Here is a 12,018-nt window from a genome sequence, read left to right as displayed (position 1 = left end):
CAAAAGTGAGTACATTTTTATAAATATTTTATTATATCTTTTCATTGGACAACCCTGAAGATCTGACACTTTGATACAATGTAAAGTAGTCAGTGTACAGCTTGTATAACAGTGTAAATTTGGTGTGCCATTAAAATAACTGAAAGCGAGTGTAGTGAGTTCGTGGAGTTCCTCAATAGAAATGATATGGGCATGACGTTTACTCTTAATTTTGGAGGCTCTAGATTGGAGTTCCTGGATGTGGCTGTCCTGGTGGAAGGCAACGGGTTGGTCACGGAGGGCTTCCGGAAGCCCACGACGACCAACTCCTTGCTCCACCACGACAGCTTCCATCCATATAGCGTCAAAAGAGCCGTACCACCAGACGCATTAATAGAGGGATTGACAAGAATAAACAAGGGATTGCAGACGCCAAACCCACTAGGTTTGCATTCTCATTCAAATACAGCCCCATGGCAGAGCGCATCCGCTCCGTTATTTTTAAAAATTGGGACGTATTGAGAAGAGATGCAACCTTACATGAGCTTACCGAGCAAAAACCATTGATCTCCTTTAGAAGGGCCCATACTGTAAAGGACAGACTGGTTAGAAGCAGGTTTAAGCATAGCAGGAGTGAGAATTGGCTGAACAGCAATTTACCCAAAGGGAATTTTAAGTGTGGCAGCTGCTCGTTTTGCCAGCACAATTCCCTTAAGAAGTGGATAGAATTTGGGGGTATCCAACACAGAGTCAGCACCTTCATTAACTGCAGGAGCACATACGTTGTGTATCTGCTATTGTGCCCCTGCGGACGATTTTATATCGGCAAAACTATTAGGCGCCTGTTTGAAAGGTTTAGGGAGCACTTAAACTCAATCAAAACAGGGAAGGGGTGCCCGAGATTTATCCAACATGTCAGAGAAGCCCATAATGGGGATGCTAGTTGTATTTCATTCTCCGGTTTAGAGACAGTCCCCGCCCCCCTGCAGGGGGGGGACAGACACCGCCTCCTCCTGCAGAGGGAAGCTAGGTGGGTTCTGCGCACACAAGCGCTAGGGGAACTTGGGCTGAATGACAGAAACGACCTCAGCCCATTTCTCTAAGTAAGCTTTCCAAATTAGTTTCTTTGAGTTCGTCTTAACATATGTGCACGATGTGTTTGTAATTGTCCCTGATTTTTTGCTTGTCCATTGTCTGTTTGTATTTGTTGAAATGTATCTCCTCACACTCAGGTGCGGCTTGAGTCGTCTGTCATTATGACGGTAACCTGCACCTGAGTTTAAAAGGAGTGTTGACGCAAGCACGCATTGACGCACAGCCTGATGAAGCGCAGATAGCGCGAAACGGCCGCCGCTGTTAGTTTGCGTGTTTGAACTGTCTGCCCCTTTGCCTTAATTCTCATGGAATAAAGCTGCCGTCTGTGATCGCACATTGGTGAGTGCCGCTGTTCATTTCCTACTTACCGGAGTTTGCTACATTCTATCCACTGCCTCAACTGTGCACCGCCGAGTGCTTGTCTCCTCGCCAGCCTGGCCACCTGCACTGACTGTTCCACATGTATCCAGTGCTTGCTTGATTGTGCCGCCCCCCACTTCATTTGCTTAAAATAACTCACACAGCCATTAGTGTCTAATCCGCTGGCAACAAAAGTGAGTACACCCTTAAGTGTGGCCAGATTGTGCCCAAAGTGTCCATATTTTGTGTGGCGACCATTATTTTCTAGCACTGCCTTAACTCTCTTGGACATGGAGTTCACTAGAGCTTCACAGGTTGCCACTGGAATACGCTTCCACTCCTCCTTGACAACATCATGGAGCTGGTGGATGTTAGAGAACTTACACTGTTATACTACCTGTACACTGACTACTTTACATTGTATCAAAGTGTCATATGTTGTCCCATGAAAGGATATAATAAAATATCTATAAATCTGGGGGGAGCGGAGAAGCACAGCCTAAACAGAAAAATTGTTGCAATTTCAGTCTGTCATAGATTTGTTTTTCCAGACATAAACAAGTCTTCATACCTAAACAACAGAGCTAAACCACATAGTCAGAAGGTCAGCGTGTCTGTGTTTTCCCTCCAAAACTTTGCATGGTCCCTTATAGTAACAGTGGAAGATTTCTTACTTCTCAGTGCATAGATAGAAAGTCCCAAAGTCTCTCAGGATTAGCTGGCTGTGCATTAACCCTTTCCACAATGTAGTGCTTACATAGTGCAAATGAACAGGACATATTACAATAGACATATGAAATGCAGTTCAACAATATAAAATGTGCAGTACAACAGGCTGAACTGGACCTGGACAGGTGTCTTTTTTCAGTCTTATAAACCATGTTCCTAAAACAATATAAGTGCAAACAACGGCAGTGTCAGACTGGGTTGTCTAGGGCCCACCAGTAAAATGTATTTTGGAGGCCCACCATACGGATACATCCAAATATTACCTGCTCGCACAGCAGCAGACAGAGACTACAAGATGATTGATTATGGGGTCCCTGCAATGACTTTGATAAGGCAGGTCCCTGGGAAAGAACCACCATGAACATGTCTATATTAATAAACTGGGTACTTTCTTAAATATTCTACCCAGTTTTTATATGAACATAGGCTGGTTGAGGTGCTGTACACTGCCTATCTATATGTAGTGCAGTAAGCCTACTGTGTTATGTACCACTTGTGCAGGAGGTGGAAGTCAAGGGGCCCACCTTGCTCAGGGGCCCACCTGGGGGATTCACCTGTACCTCTGTGGGCCAGTCAGAGTCTGAACAACGGCATGAATCATAGTGCAAGTTAACCATTCCAAGTACACTAAAGTAGTGAGTTGATGTCTTTGCGTAGTAGCAATAGGGGCAAATGTCCACAAACGTCCATAGTCTTAATTTCCCTTAGACTTGCAATTCATTCATAGCTTCTAGAATAATAATAAAGGAACGGCACAACATAGCTGCATAAGAATAGATGTTCCAAAATTGTTATTACATGGAGAATGCAACTAGTTGCTACAACAGATGCATCAGGAGAGGGTACAGATCCTCTTTCAGATGACCACCTGAATTCGAAGAAACACTTATTGATCACAGTGGATTATGGAGGAGAAGGGAATATTTATTAGACCGTGTAAGCTTGTGTAGGGAGCACCCAGTTATCAATTTATACAAAAAATTCTAGCAAAGCATGTAATTCTAATAAAATAGGATCCAGAATTTTTATGTCATGTGGAATATAGCCATTTAAGAAAATAGACTTGATCAATAATTTAGTTTTATGGGCAGCTTGAATTTTATTTGTTTTTTATAGCAAATAATTCATTAAAATTTGAGATGATGTTATTTCATAGGAGTTGTCCTAGACCAGATAAAAGGGTTTGCTTTCCGGAACAGCACATGTGTTAATGGACTGTCTTGTTTTGCACTTCAGCCAAATGACATGGTGTTGTATCTGTAAGAAAATGCACAGCATTTTTCTCTAATCCTTGGCAATCCCTTTAAAACTGAAGGTACCCAAGCATCAACAACCTTCCTAATATAAATTCCATAAAGTGTGCAACCACAGGATGACACCTTATTGGTTGAGTAGGTTGTCAGCAGATTCTGTTCTAACAGGGTATTCTTAGAACTCAAAAACCTTTCCCTGCAAATTAGTTTGGTTCTGTAATTCACAACCTCGGCTCATCTCACATGCTGGCTAACTTTGTTTCTGGTGGAACATCCTTGTTTCTTCTTCTACAGTAGATGACTTTTCTGTCATTGGCAACGTTCTCCTGTGACTTCTGTAAAAGAACAATTGATGAGACATAGCAAGACAGTATAATAATACACTAGACTAGTCCAGTCACCTCAGAAGCCACCACAATGCCCTCTTTATCTATGGCATACCTAATTAATTCTTATTGCTCATGAGACATGGTATCAGCCATGGATATGAAGCGTCTCCTCAGTAGGATGAGTTTTACATTGTTGTTTTTGTGAGTTGAACACATCTAGGAGAAGTAATACTCAAATATACAGTATATTTCCTATAGGAAAATGGTTTGTATCATTAACATTAAAGGGTTTGGCTTATCAGGTACATTGACGACATATCGCTAGAGACCCGCTCCTGTCTACAGAACAGGGCCCCCAAAATGAAGGAAAACACACCAGACATTCATCAACATAGGACTTAAGAAAATAGCCAAGCAAGCGTACTTGGCAATTTCCGGAAGTTCCATATCGGTGAATGGAGAGAGCACCACGCAAACACAGCCATTTCTCCAATTGCTGCCATGGGACTGCCGGAAATAACAGAACCAGAGCTCATCCCTTTTCAGAACTCCCATAGCAGTGAATGGAGGGGGTGGGTGTCTCATTCTGGAGATAGGAGCAGGTCCTATCTGATATTGATGGCATATTCTAGCAAAATGCCATGAATGTCTCAGATAGGAATACCCCTTTAAGCTTAAAGATATTGTTTCATAGATAGGGGGGGGGGGGGTACTTTAAAGGCTATGGATTTTGTATTAAAAATTTTCAACAGCTTTTGTAATACAAAATCAGTCTATTTTAAGACTGTCCCTCCTGAGTTCCATCATCTGATAGCTCATGAAAAGCCTTATCTTTGGCCTGCTGATCTCATAAACTCTCATTATCGCTAAAATCATCAAACTTATAAGAATATGGCTTAAAACAGTGTTTAGGAGACTGGAGATAATGTTTCACATGAGCTGTCAGCTCAGGAAGGATAAATTTTAAATAAACTGATTTTCTGCATGTATCACAAAAACTGCAGATTTTTTTTTTTAAATAAAGATCGATTAAAAAAAATGATTTTTAGCCCATAATGAGTAAAATACAGTCATGAAAAAAAATGTCCTAAAGGTGTCCATAGCCTTTAAATGTCTATAACTAAAAGAGGAGATCTTGAAGGCTTATACAGTGTTTGAATGCATTCAGTAAATTATAAAAGAAACAATGCAAAAAATAGTTGCAATTAAAGTAGCACTCCAGGAATATTTTTCCTTCTCTATTTGCAAATTACAAAATGCAACAGGTAATGCAGGCCATTTTCTTACCGCTGTATTATCTGCTTCATTTTGGTTTTCCATTTTACCGCCTTACCCCTGCTTTGACTAGCCAAATACTACAACAGCTGTTGTGTGGACCATTCAGTCTCTCTATATGCACTCTCTATGAAAGACATATCGAGGATTTGCCTAGACAGGGCAGGTTTCACACTGTGTAACATCAGGCCAGAAGGTAGCAGATAATTCTGCAATAAAGAGCTGGGTAAGAGAACCTTCTGCACTACCTCTTACATTATGTACTGTATTTTTCGCCCTATAAGACGCACTGGCCCATAAGATGTACCTAGGTTTTAGTGGAGGACAATAAGAAAAAAAATATTTTCATTAGACCTCAGATAAGACCAGCAATCAGACCCCCAATGTTAATCAGACCTCAGCTCACAGCCCCAATCAGCCCCCCTATGTTAATAAGACCCTCAATCAGACCCCCAATGTTAATAAGACCACAATATGACCTCATATCAGACCCACAATCAGACCTCAGCTCAGACCCCAATGTGAATGACCCCCAATCAAACCTCAGTTAATGGCCCCAATATAAATAAAACCCTCCCATTTAGACCTCAGATCAGCACCCCATGCCTCAGATCAGCCCCCCCATGTTTCAGATCAACCCTCAGCCATATATCAGCCCCCAGCCTCCAGTCATATATCAACCCCCAGCCTTCAGTCATATATCAGCCCCCAGCCTCCAGTCATATATCAGCCTTTAACCTGCAGTCATATATCAGCCTTCAGTCATATATAAGCCCCCAGTCTTCAGTCATATATCAGCCCCCAGACATATATCAGACCCCAGCCATCAGCTATATATCAGCCATCAGTCATCCCCCAGCCATCATCCATATGTCAGGAAGTGGTCAGTACAGAGTCTTCACTGCTTCCCAGTCCTCCAGTACTAATGAATGCTTCCATAATGGAAGAGCTTTTTAGTATTCACTCCATAAAATGCAGGGACATTTTTCCCCCATCTTATGGGGAAAAAAATATGGTACTTTACACATAAAAGGTGTCTTGATATGCATAAACAAACACAATGCAACAGCACTCTGCAAACACAAAAAACTAAATGTAAAATAGTTTAAAAAAAGATAAAGTAAAAAAAAAATTACGATAGAAAAGATACTAGTTCTAATGCTAAACTCATTATATAAATGTGATATTCTAGGCAAACATACTTTGTAAAAAATCATTTGTGCCTGTGCACCCTGACTAGGTGATCTCTTTTGGAAAGGAACCTACGCTAAATGCTACCTATTTTAGTGCCAACTAGCAGCCAATAAATTCTGAGAAAGCAGGTTTCACAAATATGCTGAGTCAACTCTGTATTTTATCTCTCTTGATATGCATACAGTGGTTCTCATTCTAGAGGAAAAGTACTGTTGAGCAGGTAGAAAACTATGAGAATCTGTATGCAAGGAAGTGGCGGTGCTCTGGTGTTTGGATGTGGAGAGACACTTGCACATCCTACTAGAAAGCATGCATGTAATTAGAGGCTCAATGGCTTAAGATTTTGTTTTATGTCTATATGTTGTCAGATTTTATAACTATATCTGAGTTGTACCATGAGTGCTGGCATTATCTACTTTAAAACTTTCAGTCTACCCCAGAAAACAACCGTCCAAAAATCTGGTAAACATGGATATTATATATATTGGTTATCTAGTAAAACTCAACCATGTAGACATTTTGTACCAAGATGACGTCCAAAGTTTTTGGACAATGCATTTTTAATGTTATTGCTGCTTAGTGGAATTGCTTTTCTGCATCAGAGAAATACAATGAAAACATTTTCTGAGTTCCCTATTAACAAAAGTTTTTTTTTGTAGGTCTGGTATATGGATGGTTACCTAAAAGGTCGAAGAGTCCTAGAATATCGAAGCCTCAACGACTTTATCAAGGGTCAGAATTTTGTTCAGCACCTCCTTCCACATCCTTGGGCTGGCACTGGCCATGTGGTTTACAATGGCTCCCTCTATTACAACAAGTATCAGAGCAACATAGTAGTAAAATATCACTTCCGGTCCCGTAGTGTCTCCGTCCAGAGGAACCTCAACAACGCTGGCTACAACAACACCTTTCCCTACTCATGGGGAGGCTTCTCAGACATAGATTTCATGGTAGATGAAAATGGGCTATGGGCTGTTTACACAACCAACCAAAATGCAGGAAATATTGTTGTTAGCAAGTTGGATCCCCAGACACTCGAGATCCTCCAAACATGGGACACCGGATACCCAAAGCGAAGTGCTGGAGAGTCCTTCATGATATGTGGTACCCTCTATGTAACCAATTCTCACCTAGCTGGAGCCAAGATCTACTTTGCGTACTATACAAATTCATCTACTTACGAGTACACAGATATTCCATTCCATAACCAGTATTCACATATCTCTATGTTGGACTACAACCCACGAGAAAGAGTCCTCTACACCTGGAATAATGGTCATCAAGTTCTCTACAATGTCACTCTATTCCATGTTATAAAGACTTCTGGAGAGTGATGTAGACTGTATCAGACATTCATCTCACCTATTTTTGTTATTTCTTTGTTTAATTATTTTTACAGTCTGATAATTCCAGTTATTTCTATGAAACGCACAGAACACAAAAAGACTTTCACGTGGTTGAGTGAGCATGGTATCAAGTAAACTTTTTTTTCTCTCCGGTGGCAAATAAAGACAGTATTTGACATTGGTACTGTTTGATGAGTATTATTATTATTTTTTTTTTCATGTAAAAACAAGTTTAAAAATCTATGACAGACACAAAAATGAGAAGAAATAATATAGTTCACCACATGAAGTCAATGTTTTAAGGCAACCATTAGAGAGGATTACGAATTTGACTCTACTCTACATTATAAGAATATTGGAAGTCACATAGGAATTCAGAGATCATATAGATGTAATGTACATGACTAAATGAGAAATGCTTTACACAGGTCACAGAATTCTAAGGTTAGTTCTAAAGATCTTTAAACATTAATAGCAGGGAACATATTATACTTTCCATTCCATGAGCTGCCATATGATGCTTTATGGAGGGTCCCATCCAATAAACTGGAGACGATGAATGAATAATCACTGATTCAACCCCACATGTTCAAGACAGAGCCTGTATCAATCAGGGCTCAGAAGACACCACAGCAGTTAGGTATCCAAAAATCATTAGAATCAGAAAAACACAGATGCATTATGAGCCCCTAACATGGATGATGTATGCATAAGGGCTAATGCCTAGTTCTTCCGCTGGATCAACTTGCAGGATAACAGGCCGAACTGGATGGACAAATGTCTTTTTTCGGCCTTATGTACTATGTTACTATGTTACTAGTGCTGGGACAGATATATTACCTTTGCAGTACAGCTTTGTGGGAAGGGTTGTCACCTTCATGTTATACCTGACACATTGGTTGATAATCAACCAAATGAGTGTCCATAAAACTGACTGTTCCCAAAAATTGTCCCTTCTAAGGGTGCTACCACATATTCAAGCTTTTTGATGCATTTTTTGAAGCTAATGTCAGGTGTGGATCATAACAAGAGAGAAAGTATTTAGGGCATATATCATTTCTCCTCTTTCTTCAACCCACACTTAGTTTTGACTTAAAAAAATGCATTAAAAAAAAAAACTGAACGTGTGGCAGTAACCTAAGCATTCCACCAATCAGCAGACAAAACACTAGATTTTTGGATGATTAGATATTTAATGCTGCTGCAAAAATAATAGTACTAATTGAAATAACACCTTCTTTCATTGTCAACCAGGGGTTCCTTAGGTCCACCAGATAAAATGATTCTGAGGCACACCCTTCATTCCTACAGAACATGTTCACGTCCACTTGTAGTGGCATCTAAAACTTTGCAGGTATCATTGTACCTACAGGACATACGTGAAGGACTTCTGGGACTTTTGGGTTTTATTATTAAGTCAGTGTCCAGATCCACTGGAAGATCTTCTGGTAATGTGGAGGCCAGTTTTCCCCACCTGCATTTATATATTCAAAGGAAGTTTAAAAAGGTGTAGAAAAATGTTTAGATCAATGGCAGCAGTAGGCAAAAAGAGCCTAGAGGGTTAAAGGAGCCTCACAGAAAGAATTGCTAATTTAAAGAACCAGGCAGAACATGTTTATAACGAATAAATTTTACTTGCCTCCACTGATTCTTTATTGCTGCTGTTCCGATACTGCTGTAGTCTCCACTGCTCTGCACCAGACACACCAGTAGAGCTGGAAAAGGATTATTCAGCCAATCACTGGCTGAGGTGGGTCACTGCTAAGGCCAGTGATTAGCTGAGCAGGCTTTTCCTAGTGTCTCTGGTATCTCAAGTCAGGACAGGAAGTTCAGAGAAGCAGAGACCTGAGCTGGGTCGGATTAGCAGCAGAGGAGAAGTACAGCTTCTTTGATATTTTTAACATGCGCTGCCATTTTTTTTTCAATAAACATTCTTCCTAGAAAAACACTTTAGTTCTCTAAATGTACCGTTACATCAAAGGAAGATTCTAGCATAACATTTGAAAAGTTAGCCCACTAGATCTTACACTTTTTGCATATTGCTGTCCAAGAAATATAAAACCTGTTGTATATGCACAAGAGGTATCCAGCAGCCAAACATGCGCAAAGGTGGTACCAAATATTATACAAATGGGTGTCACATTGTCAAATGAAGCAAAGCAATTTAAATGACATCTCATGTTGTGATAAAACACAGTACTCGGTTAACCTCTATGAGTTCTGCTATAGAAATATGCAAAGTAGTGGGAAGCTGGAAAAAAAATCCAAATGGGGTGGAATGGGAAAAAAATGCAGTAGAACTGAGTAGAGTTCAGCGAACCCGAACTGTAAAGTTCGGGTTCGTACCGAACCTTAGAGTTTTCGGCACCCGGACCTGAACGCGAACATTTACGTAAAAGTTCGGGTTCGGGGTTCGGCGATTTTTATGGTGCTTTTTGAAAGGCTGCAAAGCAGCCAATCAACAAGCGTCATACTACTTGCCCCAAAAGGCCATCACAGCCATGCCTACTATTGGCATGGCTGTGATTGGCCAACTGCAGCATGTGAACCAGCCTCTATTTAAGCTGGAGTCACGTAGCACCGCCCGTCACTCTGCTCGGATTTGTGTAGGGAGAGACTGCAGCTGCTGTGAGGGAGAGATCAGGGAGAAATCTTATCAAGAACTGCTTCTTTACTCAGCGATCTACAGCAAATGTGTTTTGTGGGTGCAGTGCACAATTTTTTTAAGCCTGCCCTGAGCCAACTACTGCTGAAAACTAACTTTTTTTTCTTCAGTTAGTCAATATCAATACATAATCGGCAGCCATTTTATGCAACGATAGTGCACCAGCACAGGCTGCATGTCTGCAAGTCCAGAAATACAGATTTTTGCTTACTGGGGTAAAAAAAATACATCTGTTAAATATAGTGCACATCTGGAAATACATGTGCATAAGTGATTGTCACATTTAGGCCAGAAATACGGCTTTGGCATACTGTGGTGAAAAAAGCCTCTAATATATTGCACATCTTGGATAACACGTGCATAAGTGACTGTCACATTTAGGCCAGAAATACGGCTTTTTGGTTACTGGGGTGAAAAAACCCTCTGATATATACTGCACATCTGGGATTGAACAAGCATAAGTGAGTGTCACATTTAGGCCAGGAATACATCTTTTTAGTTACTAGGGTGAAAAACCCTCTAATATACTGCACATCTGGGATTAGACAAGCATAAGTGACTGTCACATTTAGGCCAGAAATACATCTTTTTAGTTACTGGGGTGAAAAACCCTCTAATATACTGCACATCTTGGATTAGACATGCATAAGTGACTGTCACATTTAGGCCAGAATTATGGCTTTTTGGTTACTGGGGTGAAAAAACCCTCTAATATACTGCACATCTGGGATTAGACAAGCATAAGTGACTGTCACATTTAGGCCAGAAATACATCTTTTTAGTTACTGGGGTGAAAAACCCTCTAATATACTGCACATCTGGGATTAGACAAGCACAAGTGACTGTCACATTTAGGCCAGAAATACGGCTTTTTGGTTACTGGGGTGAAAAAACCCTCTAAAATACTGCACATCTAGGATTAGACAAGCATAAGTAACTGTCACATTCAAGCCAGAAATACGGCTTTGGCATACTGGGGTGAAAAAAGACTCTAAGATACTGCACATCTGGGATAAGACATGCATAAGTGAGTGTCACATTTAGGCCAGAAATACGGCTTTTTGGTTTTTGGGGTGAAAAAACCCTCTAATATACTGCACATCTGAGATTAGACAAGCATAAGTGACTGTCATATTCAAGCCAGAAATACGGCTTTGGCATACTGGGGTGAAAAAAGCCTCTGATATACTGCACATCTGGGATTAGACAAGCATAAGTGACTGTCACATTTAGGCCAGAAATACATCTTTTTAGTTACTGGGGTGAAAAACCCTCTAATATACTGCACATCTGGGATTAGACAAGCATAAATGAGTGTCACATTTAGGCCAGAAATACATCTTTTTGCTTACTGGGGTGAAAAAACCCTCGAATATACTGCACATCTGGGATTAGACATGCATAAGTGACTGTCACATTTAGGCCAGAATTATGGCTTTTTGGTTACTGGGGTGAAAAAAACCTCTAATATACTGCACATCTGGGATTAGACGTGCATAAGTGACTGTCACATTTAGGCCAGAAATACGGCTTTTTGGTTACTGGGGTGAAAAAACCCTCTAATATATTGCGCATATGGGATTAGACAAGCATAAGTGACTGTCACATTTAGGCCAGAAATACAGCTTTTTGGTTACTGGGGTGAAAAAACTCTCTAATATACCGCACATCTGGAATAAGACATGCATAAGTGAGTGTCACATTTAGGCCAGAAATAAGGCTTTTTGGTTACTAGGGTGAAAAACCCTCTAATATACTGCACATCTGGGATTAGACAAGCATAAGTGACTGTC

At 40.5% G+C, this 12,018-nt stretch overlaps 1 protein-coding gene across 1 annotated transcript in view; it reads left to right on the top strand.

The window, feature by feature from the left end:
- OLFM2 (olfactomedin 2) overlaps positions 1-7,741 on the top strand; it is a 229,359-nt gene extending 221,618 nt beyond the window's left edge. The window contains exon 6 of the mRNA XM_040414881.1: positions 6,874-7,741. Within this exon, the coding sequence (XP_040270815.1) occupies positions 6,874-7,548 (675 nt within the window). The 3' untranslated portion in view covers positions 7,549-7,741. The remainder of the gene's footprint in view (positions 1-6,873) is intronic.
- Positions 7,742-12,018: the final 4,277 nt, after the last annotated feature.

Source organism: Bufo bufo, chromosome 1, assembly GCF_905171765.1.
Source record: "Bufo bufo chromosome 1, aBufBuf1.1, whole genome shotgun sequence".
NCBI classification, from domain to species: Eukaryota; Metazoa; Chordata; class Amphibia; order Anura; family Bufonidae; genus Bufo; species Bufo bufo.
This window is presented reverse-complemented; position numbering and strand designations above follow the sequence as displayed.